General features: G+C 49.7%; 10 protein-coding genes across 10 annotated transcripts; 4 read left to right on the top strand and 6 right to left on the bottom strand.

The window, feature by feature from the left end:
- Positions 1-459: 459 nt before the first annotated feature.
- Positions 460-2,423, bottom strand: ABOM_001929 (ATP-dependent RNA helicase SUV3; the record flags this gene model as incomplete). Its single annotated transcript, XM_022529059.1, has 2 exons — positions 460-1,420; positions 1,477-2,423. The coding sequence occupies 2 exons, from the start codon at positions 2,421-2,423 to the stop codon at positions 460-462; spliced, it is 1,908 nt and encodes a 635-aa protein (XP_022393415.1).
- A 1,077-nt stretch (positions 2,424-3,500) lies between these two features.
- On the top strand, positions 3,501-5,953 carry ABOM_001930 (Sec1 family protein; the record flags this gene model as incomplete). Its single annotated transcript, XM_022529060.1, has 7 exons — positions 3,501-3,534; positions 3,607-3,644; positions 3,700-3,787; positions 3,846-3,989; positions 4,045-4,247; positions 4,318-4,784; positions 4,843-5,953. The coding sequence occupies 7 exons, from the start codon at positions 3,501-3,503 to the stop codon at positions 5,951-5,953; spliced, it is 2,085 nt and encodes a 694-aa protein (XP_022393326.1).
- A 346-nt stretch (positions 5,954-6,299) lies between these two features.
- ABOM_001931 (putative G-patch domain protein) lies at positions 6,300-7,076 on the bottom strand (the record flags this gene model as incomplete). Its single annotated transcript, XM_022529061.1, has 1 exon — positions 6,300-7,076. One exon carries the CDS (start codon positions 7,074-7,076, stop codon positions 6,300-6,302), a length of 777 nt encoding a protein of 258 aa, XP_022393327.1.
- Positions 7,077-7,340: 264 nt separating this feature from the next.
- Positions 7,341-8,699, top strand: ABOM_001932 (putative oxidoreductase; the record flags this gene model as incomplete). The annotated part of the gene is made up of 2 exons (XM_022529062.1): positions 7,341-7,517; positions 7,587-8,699. 2 exons carry the CDS (start codon positions 7,341-7,343, stop codon positions 8,697-8,699), a joined length of 1,290 nt encoding a protein of 429 aa, XP_022393328.1.
- Positions 8,700-9,009: 310 nt separating this feature from the next.
- ABOM_001933 (NAD-dependent epimerase/dehydratase family protein) lies at positions 9,010-10,324 on the bottom strand (the record flags this gene model as incomplete). The annotated part of the gene is made up of 4 exons (XM_022529063.1): positions 9,010-9,404; positions 9,470-9,926; positions 9,988-10,222; positions 10,296-10,324. The coding sequence occupies 4 exons, from the start codon at positions 10,322-10,324 to the stop codon at positions 9,010-9,012; spliced, it is 1,116 nt and encodes a 371-aa protein (XP_022393329.1).
- A 1,945-nt stretch (positions 10,325-12,269) lies between these two features.
- Positions 12,270-15,038, bottom strand: ABOM_001934 (deadenylation-dependent mRNA-decapping factor PAT1; the record flags this gene model as incomplete). The annotated part of the gene is made up of 3 exons (XM_022529064.1): positions 12,270-12,393; positions 12,485-14,794; positions 14,890-15,038. The coding sequence occupies 3 exons, from the start codon at positions 15,036-15,038 to the stop codon at positions 12,270-12,272; spliced, it is 2,583 nt and encodes an 860-aa protein (XP_022393330.1).
- Positions 15,039-16,120: 1,082 nt separating this feature from the next.
- On the top strand, positions 16,121-17,505 carry ABOM_001935 (glycosyltransferase family 15 protein; the record flags this gene model as incomplete). The annotated part of the gene is made up of 4 exons (XM_022529065.1): positions 16,121-16,171; positions 16,232-17,035; positions 17,096-17,384; positions 17,441-17,505. The coding sequence occupies 4 exons, from the start codon at positions 16,121-16,123 to the stop codon at positions 17,503-17,505; spliced, it is 1,209 nt and encodes a 402-aa protein (XP_022393331.1).
- A 566-nt stretch (positions 17,506-18,071) lies between these two features.
- ABOM_001936 (mitochondrial 37S ribosomal protein uS12m) lies at positions 18,072-18,777 on the bottom strand (the record flags this gene model as incomplete). Its single annotated transcript, XM_022529066.1, has 3 exons — positions 18,072-18,137; positions 18,205-18,305; positions 18,366-18,777. The coding sequence occupies 3 exons, from the start codon at positions 18,775-18,777 to the stop codon at positions 18,072-18,074; spliced, it is 579 nt and encodes a 192-aa protein (XP_022393332.1).
- A 353-nt stretch (positions 18,778-19,130) lies between these two features.
- ABOM_001937 (proteasome maturation protein) lies at positions 19,131-19,843 on the top strand (the record flags this gene model as incomplete). Its single annotated transcript, XM_022529067.1, has 2 exons — positions 19,131-19,680; positions 19,776-19,843. Coding segments are annotated over 2 exons (618 nt in total), but the record flags the coding sequence as incomplete, so codon positions are not given.
- Positions 19,844-20,874: 1,031 nt separating this feature from the next.
- ABOM_001938 (uncharacterized protein) lies at positions 20,875-21,792 on the bottom strand (the record flags this gene model as incomplete). Its single annotated transcript, XM_022529068.1, has 3 exons — positions 20,875-21,032; positions 21,092-21,175; positions 21,252-21,792. 3 exons carry the CDS (start codon positions 21,790-21,792, stop codon positions 20,875-20,877), a joined length of 783 nt encoding a protein of 260 aa, XP_022393334.1.
- Between the last annotated feature and the right edge of the window lie 2,036 nt (positions 21,793-23,828).

A 23,828-nucleotide genomic window follows, 5' to 3' on the forward strand; every position in this document is an offset into this window, starting at 1 on the left:
CAAAAATATATATGAGTCGACTATTTAAAGTGTTTGCTGCAATACTTGGGTACAAACATGGGGTAAAAGATGCGCCAGAATTAGTCCATGTTTGAAAGAGTTGCCTTATGTTGTGGAAACAGAATTAGATTCAAAGCTGGGCCATGTCAGGTAGCAAAAAGTACTGAATAGTATATTTACCTTCAATCGTCCAGACCTAGATCTATATACTGATATAATATACACTTAATTTACATATATATGTTACATTAACCCCAATTCTTACCATCCAAACCAGGGCAGTCTCCGATTATTATTCGGACCCCCAAGGTATTTGAATGTCAAAGTCCAACCGGATAAAATAAAGGATGGCTTGTATCGCTCTCGCTACCATCGCGATGACTAGGACGAAGAGAGTGGAGAAGATGCCGATTTGTTCCAATGAAAACCATGGTAGAGATATACGAAAGGCATTAGATCTTACGCAGCCTGTGCCTCCGGACTGACCCTTTCTAGAGAGTCGTTGTCAGCTGAGAGATCAATTGGAACCGTTTCCTCACTCTCTTCGTCGAGAGCATCAAGATCTGCTTCAGCAAGTAACCGTTTATGGTCCTGGATCTGCTTCTGCAAAGCGATCTGGCGGCGAAGCGATGCGTCCTTTCTCAGCTTCTTATTAGCAGAGAACTCAGTCAGTGCCCTAACCATCCTCTCCTCGACTAGCTCCTTCACGTGGGCGGCAAGAGTTCGGTCTGTGAAGACTCCACCGAATCGAAAACTGAGCCACGAGTACAAGATCACAGACTTGTGCAATATCTCCAAGTCGTGCAAATACTCCTTGTTTCCAGACACAGGCTCTTCTAGAATCTCCAAATTCAAGTCTGGTATGTCTAGCAAGCGACCACCTGTGTGCTCGGCAACACATTGCGCAAATGCACAGGCAACATCGCGCGAAGAGATGTCCCGGGTATGCATGGGCGCAGCCATAAAGGTCATTTGGTCTTCAAATCGCAAGCCGCTCACAGTATCTATAACCTCAGCGTTATCCAACTGACCCCGGGGGTCGCACATGAAGAACAAAGGATGGACTTGAGAAACATCAATAAGACGTTTAATGATATATTCCAGCGGAACGCTCTGAGGGAAGTATGCAGCAAACCTCTGGAAAATAGGCTCCGGAGGGAACACACCAGCCGCAGTGATTGGAGGGGGCTCGATTCCCATGGCCTGGTGAATGTAGGGAAGATCCACCTCTTCCAGGGATGTTACATAACCGACATTTGTCTCATCATTTTCGGCAGGTTTTCTTTTTTTCTGTTGTTGAGCGGCCGACCGGTAACGACCAGCGCGTCCTGCGATCTGTTTGATTTCAGGTACGGAAAGCCTCACAAGACCACCTGGTACCCTCTTCACGAGAGTTTCGAAAATGATACGTTTGCAACTCCTGTAGAAAGGTGGATTAGGATATATGGTATAACAATAGAGTGACAGCAGACTCACAAATTTAGACCCATACCAATAGCATCACTAGCGACTAGATAATCGTATTCGTTATTTGGATCATTGAAAAGACTGGCTTGCTGAGTCCGAATTTCAGCTGGTAAGCTTCCATACACAATTGCCGCTCGTTTCCCTGTGACCTTTTCAATATCTGCTTTAAGCGCGTGAATTCCGACACGAGAAAAGGCAACCAGGCAATCTCCTTTTTGCAGGTTCTTTAAGTCGCCCCTCAGACTTCGGTCCATAACCTTTAGAGGATTCAGTCGCTCATATCGGTGGATTTCGAGCTTATCTCCCGTAAGAGCTGCCAGCTCTCGTATCAGAGGTACAACCCTTGGCTCACCACAGAGATGAAGCTCCTTAGCACGCGCGCCAAGTACAGCACGAGTCCAGGCCCATCCGCGTTTGGAGTCCCCAATCATTTGAATTTCATCAATGACCCCTACATCATACGGTTGCCCTAGATTAACCATTTCAACTGTATTGCTCACAATAGTCGGGGCTTGGCCCTCTGGGATTTTGACGTCATCGCCAGTGACAAGACTGCATGTGGTTCCGTTGGCCTGAAATCGATGGTATACCTCCTGCGCAAGTAGTCTTAGTGGCCCAGCATAGAAGCCACTTTTACTAGCCTCGAGCTTTTTTAGTGCCTGATATGTTTTCCCCGAGTTTGTTGGCCCAACGTGCAGATGTATTGTCCGCTGTATAGATCGCGCTTGTGGATACCACTCTGCTGGAAAACGCATATCTGCCACTTTCTTCTGCTGTTCTAGGTTGGGCGTCGAGTATTTCGAAGTGACATCCTCAGCGTATAGGAGATACTCCAACTCATTCTTTAGGCCTCGAACGCCAGATTGAATGTACTTCCTTTGTAGCGTGGTCTTCACTTGCCGTAGAATGCCGAAGCCACCACTAGTTGCTCGGTCCTCCAACTTGCATGCGTTCATCACATATCGCTCAAATCTCTGCCATCCAACTGATGCCGACTCAGAACTCTGTGTTATTTCTTTCTTGAGCTCCTTCAGCAGGGTCGCCACGATAATTGAGAAGTCGGGTGCGGTGACATTCTGCCTTGAGTTCCTCGTAGCGGAACGGAGGGAGGGTCTAGCTGGAGACTACCCAGGAAGATAAAATATTAATACACAAGTCATCACAAAGGGAGCCAAAGGGGGAAATACGTTGTCAGGCTTCGTCCGTGGGGCCTCTTGTGCCTTCTTTGACTTTTGCAACCGCTTCGACCTCCTAAGTGCTGATGTGGTGGAGAATGTTCGTATCTCCGAACGAAAAAAAGGTCGTATAGCACATGAGAGGCAATGACTGCCTCTACTCGCCCATGACTGCATTCCTTAAGCGAAAAGGCGGGTTTCAAATGGGGAGCACGTTCGAAAGGCACCGAGGACGGTTCGCGAAGAAAAAATTAAGCTGTTGCAGTTTTTATAACGCGGAAAAGCTGCATATAATGGTGCATGGAGCTAGCAGGGGAACCTGCGACCAAACCGTTGCAATGCATTTAACGACAGACGACAGGTTGGGTTGAAAAATTTAAAATATCATTTTGAAAGAGTACCAATGACATCGGCAAATTGAGTGTATCCAACCAAATGAGAGACTATCTTCTAGTTTTAGTATGTAGCCACTGCCGCCTTAGTCATAGTCGCGCCTTGGTCATAGTCCGGCATTGGCACCTACTATCGTTGTTAAAGCAGCAGGGATAATATCCCGATAAGGGAAGGCCGAAAGCGTGCCGGCGCCACACCGCATGAATGCTGCCGATCCGCCGCAATCTATGATGGATTAAATGGTGGGGACACTTGGGAGAGGGTCTCTAGTAACAGATACGTTTCAAAAAGAGAGAACTCACTTCCCTTCCCAACCCCTCCACCCCCTGATTGGACTCTCTTACCTGTCGCCTGCTTCTCCTCATTGCTCTCCCCAAACCAGCCGCTCTTAGGCTGCAGTCTTATTGATCTCAAGTCTGCGACATCAAACTTAACCTACAGCTAGAGGGCTGCCGGCCAGCCAAGATGAACTCCTCCATACTCAATATTCAACGCGAAAGTGAGTCTTTCTATATTTGATACATACAACTAAATCACTCATTTCTTGTACTAACTAAAATGTGCCGCATAGTTATTCTCAATACAATCCGGTATACTGCAGGGAATGAGGTGTGCTGAGACCCCTCCTCTTAGTAGACGCGGAGCTAATGGTGGTGACGTGCAGTGGAAAGTCCTGGTTGTGGATGAGACCAGTCGGAAATTAATAGATAATGCTGTGAGCGAGGATGATATTCTCAATCTCAATGTTACCAGTAAGCCGAGTATTTCGATTGATAACGAACCGCATCGGCTAATGATTCTTCTTGCAAGATGTCGAGCAGATCGAGGAAAAGCGGAAATCCAACCCTATGGATGCGCTGTATATCCTATCGCCCCAGTCACATATTGTCGATTGCCTAATGGCCGACTTTGAGCGAAAGCGATACAAAAAGGCCTGGTTGGTTTGGACGTCATGTCGGTCACAACCCCTTTTCTATGCCCGCAAGTTGAGTCCTAACCTCGCCTATAGACCTTGACCCCCAACAGCGCACTAGACTCGAGCGATCCCAAATGGCCCAAGAACAAATCGCTAGCTTCCGCGTTATGAGTGCCGACTACTTTCCGAGGGAATCGCGTCTTGTCACGTTTCGAGATCCGTGGAGTTTCCCCGTGTTGTTTCACCCCGGCTGCAACCACTTGATTCGCGGACACTTGGAAGGACTGGCACAGAAGGTGCGATATTTTTTTCTTTATGCTTTTTGGTGTGGTTGTCATTCGAGTCGACCACTGACCGGGAATCCAGATTGTATCTCTTTGTGCGAGCTTAGGAGAGTACCCCGTGATTCGATACTACAAGCCTAGAGCGCCAACCCACGAAGCTAGTGTTATGTGCTCGCACCTTGCCCGATTTGTACAAAATGAGCTAGATCAGTTTGCCCACTTTCAAAAGGACTTCCCGCCCCCTTCCCAGAGACCTCGAGGCGTTCTTTTGGTGGTCGATCGCTCTATGGACGTTGCTGCTCCGCTTATCCACGAATTTACGTACCAATCTATGGTGCATGACTTACTACCGATAAAAGATGGGGACAAGGTCACTTACAAAACAATTATAAACGAAGGTAGCCATAATGAAGAACTTAAGGAGATGGAGATCTCCGAAAATGATAATGTCTGGGTTGACTACAGACATCTTCATATGAAGGATGTCCTTGGAAAGTTGGGCGAAGACTTTGCCAAATTCAGGGCAGCCAACCCTCAATTCGCTGAAGAGTGAGTCCTCGTCCTGAGATCTCTTAGTCGTGGATCTCCTTTGCTAATCTTCTCATAGAAATGACAAAGCCAACGTGAACACAATCAAAGATATGTTAGCTGGTCTCACAGAGTTCCAACAGGGTAGAGATGCCTATACACTCCACCTTAACATGGCACAAGAATGCATGAAACACTTCCAGGAGCACAAGCTATTGGAGGTAAGCTCCGTTGAACAGTGCTTGTCGACTGGCCTGGACGAGAACTACAAAAAGGCGAAGAACTTGGCCTCACAGCTCGTTCAGCTACTTGATGATGATGCAGTGGATCATCAGGATAGACTTCGGCTTCTACTTCTCTACATCATGTACAGAGGTGGAATTCTTCCCGGAGATATCAGGAAGCTTATGGCGCACGCTCAACTCCCACCGCAAGATGGTGATGTTATCTCCAACCTGGATTTACTTGGTTCCAGAGTAGAGAAGCAGTTGAAAGACGAGAAGCCACCTGTTCAGCCACTGTTCCACAGAAAACCTCCATTGCCCGCAGAATCCGATGAAACTAGTTTGTCGAGATATGAACTGAACTTGAAGTTGATGCTCGAGGAGTTGGTTCGAGGAACTTTGGACCCGGCAGTCTTTCCTCCCACTCGACCAAACACCGAGGTAGAGGGAATAGGAGGGCCCCAGGATACTCTCTCACAAGCCTCTCTGCGGAGCGCCAAGCCGACTTGGGCTCGGACCCGTTCAGCCACAGAGCAGCCCCGACAACGCATCATCGTCTTCATGGCTGGTGGTGCAACGTATGGCGAAGCTCGTTCCTGCTACGAGGTCTCTCAGGCGTTCAACAAGGATGTTTTCCTTGCGACGTCGCATATGTTGAGTCCTGGTTTGTTCTTGAAGCAGCTTGCGGACCTCAGTGCCGACAGAAGACGCTTAGACATCCCAGCCGAACGGCCAAAGCCAACGGCACCGGCCCATTTGTTTGAAAGGGACCCTCCACCTCAGCCTCAACCAGTGCCTAAGAAGGCTCCAGCACCGAAGCTCAACCCTCCGGCACCTCCTTCGGCGGCCATGGGGGCCATGTCCCTGGGGTCTAATTCTCAGAATGGTGCAGCACCTGCACCTAGCAACGCAAAGCCACATAAGGAGAAGAAGGAAAAGAAGCATCACTTCTTCAGGCGATCATAGTGCCTTCAGTTTCTCTCAGAATTACTTCAAGGATAATAACACTCCTTGAATACCGACGGCTATAGCCGTTTGAAGTCTATACCTATGTCTTTCTACTACAGCGTCTGTGATACCAATCTCTCGGGTTTTATTTGAGCACCGAAGGCGCCACGGCGCTAAATGGATATCTTCTTGTATCCTGTTCTATCTTCTTTTTGATATAATCTTCTGTCCCTGTGTGTAGGTAATGCATGTACCCTATGAAGCATACTCTCCAATGTTTAAACCCCACACATCTATGTAAAGAAAAGAGATAAAATAAAAGGGTATCTTTGAATCACGCCAAACGCCAAACCCATCCTAAACGCTACTGCCCAAGATACTTCAAAACGTCATCACTTTGGAAAAATTGTTCTCGCAACTTCTCCCCCCTCTTCCTGGCATCTAGGTATTCCTTTCTTACCTCCTTTGCGTTCAATTTTTGCACCTTAGTCGGCCTCTCAACCACTCGACCCTTACCCTTACCACCCTCCTTCGCCTCGTCATCACCCTCAGCCCCCAAACCAACAGTATCAACCTTCAAGCGCCCCTTCAACGGCTCCCGAATCCCCTCTCGCCCAGAAACCCCCAACCCCAACCGGCTATCTGGATCCCACCCATAAGCAGCCAAATACCTCAACCCACGCCTTGTCCGATCCAAATGCGATGGCGGATGCGAATGCGATAAGCACACTTGATGCGCCAGCGACGCCTCATGCAGCCGGTCACTCGCCATCACAGCCCCATGTCCCGACTCATCTCCGTCAATCGGAAGATTACACACGTCGCAGCGAGGAGCGGCAGAAGGCGAAGCCGGAGCCGACTGCACCTCTGCATCACCATTTCCAACGTCCCCAGTTACATGCTCAACGGGTGTACCAGGTTCCGAAACCTGTTTATCTTTCGGCATAACAATCGCCAGATACTTATTCGCTATACTGGTTCCCGAGGAGGCAGGTTGCGCTGCCGACGTAGAGGTAGTATTAAGCTCATGTTCCGAAGACCGCACGAACTGGACTTTCTTGCGACGGATTCCGGCATCGAAGGGTCGTTGGCTTTCTACCGGAAGGAAGTAATCTTCGTCGGTGGCTTCGTTGGAGGTCATGTCTTGTTTAGGGGGAGGTTAATGTCTTGAATTCCATGACTTAATTGTTGCGAGCGTTATTCTAATTTATCGACGCACTAGCTAGGTGGGTCCATACCGCTGACGAAGCAGATGGCGGTAGACTGGGCGGTGAGCTTATATGTGGTCTGGGCCCTCCGGTTGATCCTATGTTTAGTAGCAGCTTTCTGTCCATAATTGGATTGTTCCTTTCCACTTGTCGGTACCTGCCCTTGTTTGTTTGGATGCGGATTTGACCATTGCACAATGCCTATTCCCCTGATTGCTCAGGGCTTCCAGGAGGGCATCTCCTCTATTCCTTATGCGTGGACGGTTTTGAAGATCGTGCCATGGGTGCTGTTGGTTGCTGCTTTGAAGTATTATTTCGGGGGTGCCCGAAATGGATCGGAGCGGTTGATGCACTCTAAGGTTGTGATGGTTACGGTATGCTCTATCTGTTTTGGCTGGCTTCTGTTGGAGTAGAGTTGAAAAATCTAATACGGCTTTCTATAGGGTGGAACATCAGGGATAGGAGCCAGCGTCGTCTACGAACTTGCCTCGCGCGGTGCCCAGATCATCCTCCTCACACAGCATGCTCCCTCAGACGTCTTCCTGGTTGATTACATCGAGGATCTCCGAAAATCAACGAAGAATCAACTCATCTACGCTGAACAGGTGGATTTGTCCTCCCTACACTCAATCCGCACGTTCGCGACGAAATGGATCGATAATGTCCCCCCACGCCGACTGGACATGATCATCCTGTGTGGAAACACGGCGGCACCTTCATCCGCCAGCCGAAAACTGACCGTAGATGCAATCGACGAAGAATGGCAGGTCAACTACCTCGCCAATTTCCACCTGTTGAGCATCCTCAGTCCGGCGCTGCGGGCCCAGCCACCCCACCGTGACGTGCGGGTGATTTTCACGACATGTTCGAGCTACATTGGTGCCAAAATCGACCCTAAGCAGATAGAGGCAGCTTGTACACCCGACACCAAAGAGCCACGGGGAACGAAAAATGGCAAGAATGTAAAAAAGGCAGGGTCTGGGTCGAAGAAATCCAAACCCAGCCTTTTCGGAGCGAGCAAGCTTGCGTTGATGTCTTTCGCCCAGTCCTTTCAGAAACATTTGAATGCTTATGAGCGTCCCGATAAGATGCCCCCGTGTACGCGTGTAATTGTTGTTGACCCTGGCTTTAGCCGCACTCCGGGTACCCGTCGCTGGTTGACGGGTGGGTCGCTTTGGGGACTGCTTCTTTATCTCATCACCTGGCCTCTATGGTGGTTGGTCCTGAAGTCACCGCAGCAGGGTGCCCAGAGTATTCTTTATGCTGCCATGGAGGCCAGATACGGCCGTGGCACCGGTGGCTGGATGGTCAAAGAGTGTCAGGAGGTGGATTTCGCTCGCAAAGATATCAAGGATGAAGAGGCTGGGAAACTGCTGTGGCAATTCAGCGAAGCACAAATTGAGCTCAAGGAGAAGGAAAGTGCCGTGAGAAGGGCACTGGCCAACAAGGAGCAGCAGGAGAAGGAAAACCAGAAAAACAATGGTTCTTCCAGTTCTAAGCCTGCAGCGAAAGAGCCGACCCCAGGGTCGCGAAGGAGCCGGAAAGCTAACAAATAGACTGTACACTAAAATTAGGCGAAAGAAGAGAATTGATAGTTTCAACAAGCAATGCGATCTGTAATTTTCCATGTCGTCTATATCTATGACTATACTTGTGATGCGTTTTTGAAACCACAGGAGCACATAATAGCAAATTATTCACTTGAGCAATAATATATGTAGCTCAACAAAAGAAACAAGAAAAGAAATTCGTGTCATCCAATCTACAGGGCTTGTGTCTATTGAGGGGCGATTTTGATGATCCATCCACCTTCGCATCATAGATCCTAGCATCCACCGGTAGATCATTTCCTTAGATTAAAATAATTCATTTCTTCAGCTGTTCCAGCAGCTCAGCAGGGGGCTCCTGGCGGTAGCCCTGAGGGTTGTTCTTGGTCCAGCGCCAGAGGTCCTCGCAAGCCTGCTCGAGAGTGCGCTCAGCCTTCCAGCCAAGTTCAGCGTTGGCGCGGGTGGGGTTAGCGGTGAGGTTAAGGACGTCACCAGCACGACGAGGAGCAACCTCGTAGGGGAGATCGCGACCAACGGCGGTGGAGAAGGCACGGATCATCTCGTAGACAGTGCTGCCCCTGCCGGTACCCAAGTTCCAGGCACGGACACCGGGGTTGTTCGAGCGCAGGAAGTTGAGAGCCTTCAGGTGACCATCAGCGAGGTCGAGGATGTGAATGTAGTCACGGATGGCAGTGCCATCGTGAGACTTATAGTCTAATAACGCACAAGTCAGTCATGATAATTTTCTTCTGGATCTGAAGGGAAGTGGAGACACTTACCGTCACCGAAGACGAGGAGCTTCTCGCGCTTGCCAGTAGCAACCTGGGCAAGAAGAGGAAGCAGGTTGTAAGGCACACCCTGAGGATCTTCACCCATGATGCCACTGGGGTGAGCACCAGCGGGGTTGAAGTAGCGCAGCAGAGCACCGTTCCACTTCTGGCTCTCTTCCTGGTTTCCGGCCTTGGCGGCATTGTTACGCTGAGCGTTGATGACATCGATGATAGCGTTCTCGACGGCGAATTTGGTGTTACCGTAGGGGTTGGTGGGGCCCAGAGGGCACTCCTCGGGGATGGGGATCATGTTGGGGAAGCGGGTGGCATCACCATAGACGGTGGCCGAGCTGGAGAAGACAATGTTGTAGACATTGTGGCGGACCATGGAACGCAGGAGGTTGAGAGTTCCGTAAACGTTGACATGGTAGTAGTCCAGAGGCTTCTCACCAGACTCGCCGACGGCCTAAGTTCCAAAGCGCAGGTGTAAGTAAGCGGAGCAAATATGTGAAATTGGACAAGCAGACCTTCAGGGCAGCGAAGTGAATGACGCTGTCAATGTCGGGGTGAGCCTCGAAAACCTTGTCGAAAGCAGCCTCGTCGGTGACATCGACCTGAGCGAACTCAGCCTTCTTGCCGGAGATCAACTCAATGCGACGAAGAGCCTCGGCGGAGGAGTTGTAGAGGTTGTCAGCGACGACGACCTTGTAGCCTGCCTCAAGGAGAGCAAGGGCGGTGAAAGAGCCAATGTAGCCCGTTCCACTGTATGATTGCGCCGTCAGTGCATTGAGCCTATGGTGGGGTATACTATCCCCATCAAGGTGCCATAGCTTACCCAGTGACAAGAACCGAACCGGAAGGCATGATGACAGATGCGATGGAAGACAAGAGTAGAAGGAGGTAAGAAGAGTGATTAGAGTGGAAAGATGGTCTGGAGAGGAAAAGAAAAAGAAAGAAACACAAACACGACGAGCGCTGGCAGCCACGGGATATTTAAGGGGCACCGCAATTGGGATTGGTGGGGGAGAGGACAATTGCGGAGGGGCATGCGTTCGGGTGGATTTCATTTCATACCTGGCGCTTCCCTTTCAACCTTCTCCGGAGGACGCATCAGGTTCACCCTCTGTAAGGTACCGCAATATGTAATTTTGGTCTGACTCTCTCTCCCCTATTTTGTATGGACTCTTCACCTCTAGAGACAGTATCAGTTGTGTTTTAGGGAGTGTTCAATGGGTGAAATTTTTCTCTTTTCTGAAATTGTTTCATCTAATGAGAACCCCCCTATTGATCATCTTTAATTTGCTTTCCTGGACGATCTGCGGTCGAGTCCCAAGCACCACGTAATTCATCTTCAAGCTCTAACAACCTTCCTGGGTGACGATCGACCCTTCAATTTTACAGGTGGTATGGCTTGCGTACCGTTTATTTTCCACACGTGCATGCAGCCCATCTATCCGCCTAGTAGTATTCATCCCACCATCCACTGACTGGCAGGCCCCATGGCCTTAATTATACGTGCGTATACGCAAAATAGGTTTAGTCGCAGAGTCTATACTTCGAACGAACTCCGGTAAGCCGTGAGACCGTCCATACGTCAATCGAACCCTAAGGGAAAGCTGAGAGTCACCCCATATCACCCCATGTGGTGTTCACTCGGCATCATTCGATCGGGCACGGCAACGCAGACTAGGGGCCTTCCCCGGTTAAGAACGGGCCATTCGGCAAGGCTATCGGTTTGCCTTGTCGGATAATATCTGGCACCTGGGCTCTGGAGTTCTTAGAAGATGGAACGAGCGAATCCGAAGGAAACCCATCGGCCAAATGTCTCTGGCCCTCGCCTCTCTTTTATCCAGTGGTCCAGCGCCGAGCGGGTCAAGTTCCACTCTGTCGGTGGACTAAACTGGCCCCTACGAAGTGATCCAAGGGTCCAACCGGTTAATATCAGTCAATTATAAGGAATTCGAGGTTCGCGCCGAGTGTTGCCCGGTCTATTCATCCCGGACCTTGCCTAGAAATTGTTGTCAATATGAGAGAGGGTGAGACATTTTCAAATCCTGTCAGTTCCGGTCCGGTTCAGCAACGGCATGAAGCTATTCATCACTACTTACCAATGCCATCGTCCTCTATATAGATAGATTTATAGATACTCTATATCCTCAAATCACTCCAAAACGCTACGCACTTAGACCGCACAGTTTTCAGGACATCATTTTTAGAACACATTCACCATCCCACATCTCATAATATCATAGATGCTAGGTACTACCCAAGTGACTTCTTCGGCTTTCTGACGATGGCACCGCTTCTTGAGGTTTTGCTTTCGAACTTTTACTCTTTTGTCTGCTGACTTGGGTCGGAATGAGAAAGAAATGTACATTCAAAGAATAAAAACAAAAATGGATATCCGGCATCGCCGCGATAGACTGTAGAGAGAATTTCATCTAAGAACATACTGTCGAATGCCCTTTCGCTCACAATTACTAGTGTCATCAAACTGCCATTGATTTGGCCGTAATCCTTTCCCGTCCTTCATTTAACCAAATGGTGTCATGGTCCATTGGTCTTTTCAGCCCAGGGGTAAATCTTCCGTCGCCCGGTCATTCACTCCTCCCATCCGAGTCCACAAGCTACGAATGGAAAACCCGTGGTAGGAACTCACGTCTGGGTTGACAGAGTCCCACCCAGGCTGGTTCAAGCACCGATTGATGACTTTGAACGATTTGCCTTCTTTCGCATCGAGTTGTGTCTCTGATGTGCCCTCGAAGCACTAGCGCTCCATTGTTGATAGGTATGTAGGGCCATGTTCCCTCTAGCCGAGAAGTTCGACGTCGAGGCCAATAGCACGCATGAAGAGGTTGACATTTCCAAGTCGTTGGCTAGACATGTCCGCAGGAAGAGTCTTGCTATATGCCACCGTTTCCATGACACGATCCCTATAGTGCTGTTAGCATTGCTCCCTGGAAGATTCTATACACGCAAGTAGGGCAGAACCCATTGGGTAGGATTCGACAAGAGTTGACTTACTTCACTGCGATGACCAAACGCTGCTGTTGCTCGGGGCTGGCTCCAATACCGACTGCAGCCAAGAATTGCCACACATACATATCATCGCCTGCATTGATAGAGCCAGGGAAGATGTCTCCAAAAGTAGGTTCAAGGGTATCAAACAAGACGTTGAACTTTTCCACCCACTGTTGCCAGTCCCGTTCGGCGGCCTGCCCGGCTTCCTTCACGATCTCTGCACGGCTGAGAAGCATAGTCAAGATACCCAGCCCAATACGAGTCTTGGCGACCATGTGTACATGAGTTTGCGCGATGACCAGGCCCAAGAGACCAATAATGATGTTGAACGGGGCTTCGTTAACGTAACCCAGAAGACTAGGCATGACTGCTTGCGAGAAGAGATCGATGGCTTCTCTCACGGCTAGAGAAGGCTGTGATTCACCAGGCGCCGGCTGTCCCTGCCGAACCACGTCCAAGCTATCCAGATGCACAACAATCATCGTAAGGATGGTAACTCGCTGTTCCTGATCAATATGACGGAATATGCGTGGAATGGCCTTTTTGCCTTTAGGGTAGGAAAGGAACGCAATGAAAGGGTGTGGGGTGTTTGTGTTGGGAACAATGGGCTCCATAACCTTGAGCGCCTGCCACAACTTCTGATTGAGAGAGCGAACCTTTTGTCGCCATTCCATGTGTTCTTGAATTGCCTCGGCATCGTCTTCATTCGGTGGTGGAGGCATTGTGCGTTCCATATCCTCTAACTCCATCAATGTGCCATATACGTTCTCGATATTGGTCAAGATAGATTTCCGATCACTCAGACTGAGGTCGGTGTGTGGCTTCTTAGCCGCCTTGGCTCCCTCAGAAGTTTCAGGGCGCTTGATATTGAGCATTGGTTTAGGCGTCTTCGCATTACTAAAAGAGATCTTGCCCAAGCTTCCTTCGATAATAAGTTGCTTGTTCTTCGGTTTGGCCTTGGCGGCTTCAACTGCGCGTTGGACCTGCTGCTGCATTCTCTGCATATGGTTATCTGCACTCTGTGCCTGACGTCGGGATCCATGACCCCCAAGCCGATTGCCTGTCTGGAGGAGGTATGTTTGCGCAAAATGACCAAGTGGCTGATGCGGGTGCTGTCTGGGTGCGCCTCGGATCTGGCTGTAGACTTGATAATAAAAGTCCTCGGCCAAGACTGCTTCCGAATCCGCGTCTGCGACGTTACCCGCAGCTGCTACTAGTTGCTGGAGCTGAATCCGGGTGATGAAGTTCTTATCTTGCGGGGTCATCAGCCCATTGCCCCTGGAGAGAAGGAAGATCTTGTGGTTGCGTTTCGCGCGCTTTGCATCTTCCATCAAGTACGCTACACGCTGCTCTTCCGTCAGCTGCATCAGTTGCTGAGGATTCGTGATCAACGGCAGAGTGCCATTCGCTCCCCTTGGACCCTGAGGCACATTCTGGGGCATCGGTGGCGGTGCCTGTTGTTGTTGTTGTTGCTGTTGCTGTTGCTGTTGCTGCTGCTGCTGCTGCTGCTGCTGCTGCTGCTGGGTCCGCTGCCCGCGTGGGGGAGCTTGATGCTGAGGGTGTACCATGTGCTGAGGAGGGAGATTGGCATTCTGCAGAAGATGCAATGGCAAGTTGGGGGGCGGATACGGCTCAGGAACCATTGGTGGGTGGTGCAGCATCTGCGCAGGTGGGACACCTTTAGCAAACTGCGCCTGCAGGAATTCAGGAGGCAACTGGGGGAAGCCTTCCGGGAAACCAGGGATTTGCTGAGGTCGCTGCAGATGATGGAGTGCCTCTGCCATTGAGTGGGGAAGTGAAACCGGGGGCAAACCCGGGGCAGGCCCGGGGCCCTGGTGACGCAACTGCGCTTCCACTTCCTCCAGACTCAGCATCTTCCTGGCCTGTACCATCGGCTGGACCATCGGCTGTACCATCGACTGTACCGTCGGCTGAACCATGGGCTGAACCGCAGGCGCAGGCTCGGGCTTCTTCTGTAGATTCCAAACGCTGGATTTTGCCTGAAGATCAGGTATATAATCCGGATCTGAATACTTCTCGTATCCGGTGCGCTTGGGCTTCTGGGCTACGGCACTTGTTGCAACAGGGACTTCGGCGACAGGAGCGGCAGTAGGAGCCTGGGGCTTTTGTAGGCTGTAGCGGACTTGTTCCTCTCCAATGACATCGGCAACCTGAGCGGTCTTTCCGAAGAAGTCAAAGTCCTTACCAACAGCGCTAGTACCCATGTCCCCACCGAACGTGTCGTCGTTGAACGCATCCTGATCGTCATCGAGTTGATCTCCCAGACCATCATACGTATCCTCGAAATCAATTCTGCAGACCGATCAAGAAACCATCAGTCAGTATATCATGTTCGCTGCATAGATAATCTGATCGGGTGAAGGCGACATCGAGACGGGCAGTCTTACACATCATCATCATCGTCATTGTCATGATGTCCTTGCAACCTGGCGCGAGCGACTTCGGCAAACGGGTCAGGAGTATCAAAAATACCCCTCTGTCCACCCCCGGGGGCGCGATCCCTCGGGAGGGTCGTATCAAAGCCGAAGAAGGACATCTTCAGCGGGACGTGGATGCAGAGAGATGAGGTAGCAGGGGAGCGAGATTTACCACCGCATAAATGTAGTGCGGGATGAAGTCGACTTCCGGTCTGATATCACCCGCTTACCGACTCCAGGTTAGTGCCGGAGTGGGATTGATGCCTAAGGCAACGGACTATACCAGTTACAAATACATAGGGGAATGAATCAATGTTTCGAAGAACAGCTGTCAAGGTATATGCTCCGTTTGTTATGGTCTTCTGATACGTAGTGAATGCAAGGACATGTAAAACCTTATTGGATATTGCCGTCATCGTCATGGGTTTGATCTGACTGTCATTAAGCCCAGCTGCTGCCCCAAACCCCGGGCAGGAATAGATCGTCGCCTTAGAGTCGCCATGGCCCCATTCAAACACATCAACCAGGGTGAACAACCGATGTATATGTATCAACTACAAAATCCAATAGAATGAATCATTCTTTCTACTGCCTAGCACATAGAGGATCGTAACACTTTCCTCCTCAATGACCAGCATGTCTATTCAACTGGGCAATCACACTTCTTGGAACTCCTAGTAGGGGAGAGAGTCTCGGCCAATGATAGAGTACATTACGTTGCCATTCCACTGCCAACTAAATCATGATCTCGAACAAAAAGATCCTATTTCATGTAACCAATTTTCCCTCGTCTCCTTGTGAAACTAACTCCTCGGCATATTGGCTCGCGACCCCGACGGTTTTCCTGCAAAGGGTGGGGATCGTGCAATTTCCCTTTCTAACTGGAGAATAAATAATTTCTTCCAGAACAGTGTCTCTCCCTTGTCTCATTGCTAGACTTCAGCTGTCGCCTCTATCGCCGCTCTGGCTGTCAACCTGTAGTCAGGCGAGTCACTTATACTTCTAATTGACGGCACTTAATTTCTTCACCTTCTTAAAGAGCTGCTTCCCTCCACCTGTTCTTGTCATTCGTTTGATCCTGGTACATCCCCCTTGCTTTCCGACCTGCCCGTTCCCGTATAGACGGCTAGGCATCCATTTTCAAACCTCATCCGGTTGTTCGATAGTCCCGTGTCTGGCACGGTAGGGGTATCTTACAATCATGTCATCGGGACCGGTGAAATACGTGCGATACCTTCTCTTCGCCGCGGCGGTTAGTGGTTTCTTTCCCACGCTGTTCCATGCTAGTGGCTAACCTATGATTTCAATACAGGGTTTGGCCGTTTTCTTTTTCCTCTCCAGAAGCGCAATTCCAATCCCCGAAACTATCGGCTCGAAGCTGAACCCGGCCAGCTACAAAGATAACTCCGCCTCTCCCCCGTCCTCTCATGACAGTACTGCTACCCCGAAGGAGCAGACCAACGGTGCTTCGGGGAGCGTGAGCACCCCTCAAGGTGCACGGGTTAATGCTACGTTTGTCACGTTGGCGCGCAATTCGGATGTTTGGGACATTGCGAAGTCAATCCGGAGTGTTGAAGATCGCTTTAACCGCAACTACCATTATGATTGGGTATTCCTGAATGACAAGGAGTTCGATGACGAATTCAAAAAGATCACCACGGCCCTGGTTTCCGGTACCACCCATTACGGTGTCATTCCAAAGGAACATTGGTCGTACCCTGAGTGGATCGATCAAGACAAGGCGAAAAAGGTGCGTGAGGATATGGGCCAAAGGAAAATCATCTACGGCGATTCCGAGAGTTACCGACACATGTGCCGTTACGAGTCTGGGTTCTTCTTCCGGCACCCTTTGATGCTAAACTACGAGTACTATTGGCGTGTGGAGCCCAGCATTGAATTGTTCTGCGACATCAGCTTCGATCCTTTCCGATTTATGAAGGAAAACAACAAGAAGTACAGCTTTGTTCTTAGTCTGTATGAATACTTCGATACTATTCCTACCCTCTGGGATAGCGTGAAGAAGTTCATGGACAATCACCCTGAACACATCGCGAAAGAGAACTCAATGGAATTCTTGAGCGATGACGGTGGGAAAACATACAACAAGTGCCATTTCGTAAGTGCCTCGCTTAATGAAACTTGAGAGTGGCTTCACTAACCAGAATTTTGTGAGCAGTGGTCGAATTTCGAGATTGGACACTTGGAATGGCTCAGGTCCAAGGAATATTTGGATTACTTTGAATCTCTTGACCGCGATGGCGGCTTCTTCTATGAAAGATGGGGTGATGCTCCAGTGCACTCTATCGCTGCTGGCCTGCTCCTGGAAAAACAACAGGTCCACTTCTTCAATGAAATCGCCTACTACCATGTCCCCTTCACCCACTGTCCGACTGGTGAGCAATTGAGACTGGATCTCAAGTGCCACTGCAACCCCAGCGACAACTTCGACTGGAAGGGCTATTCCTGTAGGTCAATTCTTACGGCTATTGCGGAGCAGTTACTAACACATCCCTCCAACTAGGCACTTCCCGCTTCTTCCATGTTAATAACATGAAAAAGCCCGCGGGCTACGAGGCTGAGAGTTGACTAACCGCTCTCGGAAAAGTCTTCCTCGCGATATTTATTATTGGCGGTCTTGTCCTTGCAATCAGCAACCAGGTTCGAGCACGAGCGGTCCATGGCGGCCTTTATCTACTTGAGCGAACCGCTGCCATGCGGGAGACATATCTTAAACGATAAATATCACCATGCGAAAAGGTAGATCCACCTGACCATTTTGTTCCAATTGTAGATGCTGGGCATTGGCTATTTCGACCCTCTTTTTCCTTTTTCTTCGTATTTCCGCGTTGTCATGTGTCTTATTCTAAGGATATTTCATCATCTTCTTTACTTGCTTTTAGGGAGTGATTGTGTAGATTCATGGAGCGCTAAGGTTACAGCAGGGCAATTACCACACTATGTTTTGACTTGGGGGAAAAGCGAAAATAACCCGTTCAATATAAAGTTCCATCATAAATGTACATAGCTATTTTATAACGATGACAACGATAACAGTTCGTTTAACAAACCCAAGTAGATAGTAGAATACAAGCATCTGAACATCGGCTTCTCGCCTATCGGCCTAGTCAGGGTATCTCTCCAGCCTCAATCAATTAATCCCTCTTCGGCTTCTTAGTTCCATATTTCGATCTGCTGGTCAACCGATTGGCAACACCACCCTATAACGACGTCAGCAACCCATATCACTCAAGCTACCAAGTAATAGATAACAAAAGGACAACATACCAAATCCATCGCACCACGGACCAAATGATACTTCACACCAGGACAATCCTGAGCACGTCCACCACGAACAAGAACAACACTGTGCTGCTGCACGTTATGACCTACAATCACCCTTGTCAACATCGAAACCCCTAAACCACCACCAATATAGGAAGACAAACCTTCACCAGGAATATAAGCCGTTACCACCTTGCCGCTACTCAAACGTACTCTTGCCGTCTTCCTCTCACCGGAGTTTGGCTTCTTCGGCTTCGTAATACCCGTCTTCAAACACACACCCTTCATCTCAGGCCTGTCCTTCAGCGCAGGGGACCGGGCACGACGCGCCCGCTGGGCAACCCGGCATCCGCGACGGACTTGATTGTAAGTAGCCTGGCGGAACGGGGAGGTCGAGAACTGGCGGATAGCAAGGCTGGGGGTGGTAGCGGCAGCGACGGCCGTGGGTGTGCGGAGGACGGGCTGGAACCGGGGGATGGAGTATGAGGGCTTGGGGGCGGCGATAGCAGTGAATGTGGGACGCTGGATGATGGTCCGCAGCGTGCGGAGAGTGAGGGAGGAGACGAACGGCGGCATTGTGTGTGAGAAGTGCGGTGATGTTGCTGTCTTTTCCTTTTCTCTCGGAGGTTCTGCTATTATTGATCGGGGATAATTTGCGATAGCGCTCACGTGATGGGCATGCTGACTGAGGATCAGCTTTGCGGAGGTGGTAGTTAGGGCGTACCGGAGGAGCTGTTGGACGCGCTATCCTACCGTTGCCTTGTCAGGTCTATCGTCAGAGCTTCGGTATCTTGTCTAACCTCCACTGCGCTTTCAGTTCGGCTTCCATCTTGACCCTCCCCATCTTCCTCCACCATATACGATAGACACCGGTATCTCTCACGTCTCGATATATCCAACCAATAGTTTATTAAATCTCACCCTCAAGTCCACCACAATGGTATGTGCTCATCCCATCGACCACTACCACCCCAGAACTACATGCAACACATCATCCAAGCAAATCAAACCACCCAGCTAACAAAAAGAAAAAAAAGTCTCTCCGCATCGCCCCAGCCACAAACTACCGCACCCAAACTACCAACACAACCACCCGTCAAAACATCCCCATCTCTCTTCCCCACCCGTCAAAAGGCGCCCCCTCAGCCCCCGGTCTCCCCGACACCCTCCGCGACAACATCACCCTCCCCGCCGCCCGGGGCCCTCCCTCCTCTCAATCCGAAATCCCCGCCTCCGCACACCCTCTCGAAGCCCGTCTGATTGCCTGGCGCCAAACGCAGGATGCAATGAAGATGGAGTCCCTGCGTCGGGCATACGGTATCGCGGAGCCCGTCCGCCGCGGCATGGAACTGAAGCTCGTGCGGGATGGAACATTCCGGCCGGCGGTGCTGGGCGGTGCAAAGGCGGGCAATGTTCATGAGGATATTCTTGTACTCGGTGGACGGGATACGGAAGTCGGGTGGGAGGATGTGTTTAAAGGTTCGTCATCATTCTCCTCTACCCATCTACCTCTACTCCGTAGGACTAGGAGTTTGTGCTCGAGGATCGGACCACCATATACTGACTCAGCACAGGAGATGAGTTCAGAGAACCACCCACTTTCCACGATGAAATGGAGAAGAGACTGCGGATGGATTTCTAAGCTACGTTTCGACTGCCGGTTTCTGGTTTCCATTTATGCTTCGTTGGTCTCGTTTATTTAATTCATCGTATGGGTCGTTATAATTCTTTATTCTCGATACAGGCGGGATGTGAACAAGAGGATTTGATGTGGCCCACTCATGATTTGATGGTCAAATATTACTAGATGCAATTAGACATACGGGTTGCATGGATGAATAGTCGAGCTACACGTATTGGCCGTGGATTGTATTAGGCTGAGGAAGCAGATTTAAGGGTACCGCTGTACTCCTTTCGTGTAGCCGTGGTATTGTTTGTACGTCGCTTGTACGCCGTCAAGTTGCGTTACACGGTTAGAAGCCACAGGCCCTGCGCTACCTCATTTACTTCTAGCTATGTGGTGTGTTCATAGTGCTTATCGAGTAGTGGAGACATCGGTGTGGACCTAGGTACCATGATGACTTCGTCACGCGGAGATATGAGGTATTTACGGCGGGATTATGAGAAGATTGGGAAAATCAGTCTTGTGCTTGACGATGAAAAAGAATATGAAGAATCTGCTAATATGTAGACACATGCTGATGGACAACAGCTTGGAGGATCAAAGAAATAGGGTATATACGAACGGGGTGAAGGGCAAGAGCAGCGTCGAGCAGCTCGAGTGATTATGCAAACAAATGGAAACCATAAAACCAGAAACACACTAAGAATACCACACATATGCCTCGGTGCTGGAAGAGCAAATACGAACATCCGGAACGCCGTCCCTGTTTACGGTCACAAGTGGCCAAGTAGATATCCCGCATCAAGGCCACAGAGCGATGGCCATGCCAAAGCGCTCACAAATAAGACGAGGTTAAACCCAAAACGAGATAGACGGACGGGGGTATGGGGCATAATGGGTCCATCGCGCCCAACAACTAGACGAGACCTCTTGCGATATTGAATAAACCACAGACGTGCATTGTCAGAACCAGAAGGCCAGGTAACGTCAAAGCTGGATAAGGATGCAACCCCCATCATCGGTATGTGCAAATACAGGATCCAATGAGTTTATTGGATTACGCAGCGACACCCCGGGCTTCGTTCACTGGCTTCACGTTCCCGCGAGTACTGTGGCTTAGAGCCTTTGGCGTCCTCTTCATCGACAAGTTCCTGAGGTTTGATTGTCATGTGCACCACATTGGGAGCATCGTGGTTGAATTTGGAGTCTAAAACTTGAATCAGCATCTCGCCAAGTAACACTTTGCTTGGTAAACATATGACATACCTGATAGAGGCGCTTTATCGTCGAGCAGTTTACCAAACGAGATCAGCCGAATGTAACTCGGCGATGATGGTCGCGGTTCCCAATCTACAGAGATGCGCACATTAGTTTTACTCGATCTCACCCGGTCCGGTCCTTGATAGCTGTCTACGCCAATACATACCTTGTCGCCATTCCCTCCAGATCAACTCCTTAAGCGTGTATACGCTCATGGCAAAAGGATCGTTGTTTTCCACATTCACTGACCGTTTTTGGAGATACTTCCCATCGATCTTGAACGGATGCCGCGAACCTGATGTCAAAAGCAATGTAATCATCAGCGACGGGCCCTGGTCTTCCTCCTTCGCGTCAGATTCCTGCAATGGCTGCTCTGCAGGGGGCGCCTCAATAGTCGAGGCCTGGGACTCAACGGCGGGCGCATTGGGAGTCGGAAGAGTACTCGCATCACTTGGTTGTTGGGGTAGAGGAGCACTTTCGCCACCAGCGAGAGGCTGTGCATCTGACGTTTCGGTCACCATATGTTGTTGATGGGGGGTATTTTCAGACGTAAGCGGGTTCGCTGCCGGTTCTGGGGCTGAAGCAGGAGCGGAGGCTGATTGCACATTGGATTCTGGGGAGTGCACAGCGGTGGTAGGCACTGAATGCTCATTATTATCCCCATGTCGCAGACTGTCCGTCTTCAAATTGTCGTCGTTGGAGGCCATGTTTTGAATTTGATTTCCTCCGATGGCCGCTCACACTTGGAAGAGGAGACAATGATGGAATATGACAGCTTGATGGGGATGAGTGAGGATGGTCGGGGTGATAAACGAGGGAAACGGTGATTGATTGATTATTCTACCCCAATAGGGACAAGGATGGCGGAACAGTTGCTTGCCAAGTGGGGGGAAGGGAAAGAAGGAACGATAAACGAGAGGATAGAACGACGACGAGCCAGCGATCCGCGGCTAAAAGAAAGGAGACGGGAGTGGGTTTGAATTGAAGGGTAAAAACGAGGCTCAGGCGAAACGGAGGAACCAAACGGAGTGGTTCTATTTCGGGAGAAGGATGAAGGGGGCCATGCGACCGACGAAACACAAGCGATAAAGGAGAGGAGTAGGGAGTGAGCGAAGTGTTGCGGCTTGTGTACTGTGTACCCGGTACTACACAGAGGGTAGGTAATAATAGGAGGGGGAAGATCTAGAAAGGAGGCGCGCGAGGGAGCCAGAAGAGGCGAGACAGTTGTTGCTAGGAGAAGCTTTGCTAACGGGCAAGATGTCTTTGAGCCCCGGCAAACTGCCAGTAAGAGAAGTTGAAGTTTGGTACGGGGGGGGGGGCGCGGAGAAGAAGGGGAGAAAAGGGAAAGAAAGGCGGTGATCTGGTTGGTTTGCTAGTCTTGCCGTATGGAGTCGTTTACTCGTCCTTGGACTTGTATTTAGCACCTTGGTGGCTTTAGTCTCTAAAGCATCTAAATGACCGTTTCCACTCGATCTATTTCAACAATCAAGTCCCTTCCGTGGATATTTTCCCTCTTCTCTTAGTTCGACTCGAGCGGATGGCACATAGGGCAATGATTGATTGCCGATCGGCTCGGCGCGTGCGGAGCTCCTGCAGCATGAAATTTGTACATACGGACATATGTATGACGTGGTTCTGTCTAAACCGTTTCCTCGGGTAAAAATAAGCTATCCGCGACTTACATATCTGCGCCCATCAGACTAGGGAAATATCATTCAATAAAGATTGGTTACCTGGATTGGGTGGAAACAGCTTCAGGGACATATGTTGAGTTAGGGTTATGTCATTTGACAAAATCCCGCTCCTTATTCAACTAAACTTTCCTGGTTGACGTTTGCCAGCTGCCTTTGTGACAATACAACCAAGGCTCAGAAATCGCAAGTCAGGCTCTCTATTTGTCTGTTAGAGATACTAGTTCGATCGGGGCGCTCCTAGTTCAATTGCCCTAGCTTTGATCGTCTTGAAAGAAAAAATTGTCACACCAAACTAGGATACCACCTGCACATGAACGGTGCACCCCAAGCAAGTCTCTAAATTAGAATTCAACAACTCCTTGAACCGAGTAAATCTTCTATTTCCAGTTTTGTACGTATGGTGTGGTTAAGTTCAATTGCAGTATGCCATGGAGCATGATACCCATACACCCTTTTTCAAGATCAATCTGATGCTTGAAACAAAGCGTAACTTGAGATTAAATTCTGCAGAGAGTACCCAATTTAGGTTAGGAGATCTGTCCTTCATTCATAAATTTGTAAAATTTGGGATCAGAGACTTCTATTGCCGAGTTGTGTTACCCTAACACCATGCTACATACAGTATGAAGAAAGTCTCACAGATGATGTCACACTCAGCTTCATCAGAGGCTTCCATTATATGTGTTCTGGAATCTATGTTATGTTTCATTTCCATGCCTTACCCACCACTGCTCTTATATCATAGGGTAGAGGTACACTGTAACTGTAACCCCGCTAGAGAAAAGGTCTCATTTCTCATTTCAGCTGGATTGTTTATAAGAATATCAATCGTTTCAAGACTCTAACTACTGAGGCCTTGCGTAGGGTTCTTTTCAGAGCTATGCGACTTGCAAGGCAGTGCTCAAACTCTAAAAGGGATGAGGGATTCCATAAGCTTTCCACACCACAAGAATACATGATCCGATATGGCTTAGTTATAGCTTCCGACACCCTATATCAAGTAACAGACAGTTCAGTTTGTTTCGTCGCCCGAATGGCTATCTACCCCC

This window comes from Aspergillus bombycis, assembly GCF_001792695.1.
Source record: "Aspergillus bombycis strain NRRL26010 chromosome Unknown contig00007, whole genome shotgun sequence".
NCBI classification, from domain to species: Eukaryota; Fungi; Ascomycota; class Eurotiomycetes; order Eurotiales; family Aspergillaceae; genus Aspergillus; species Aspergillus bombycis.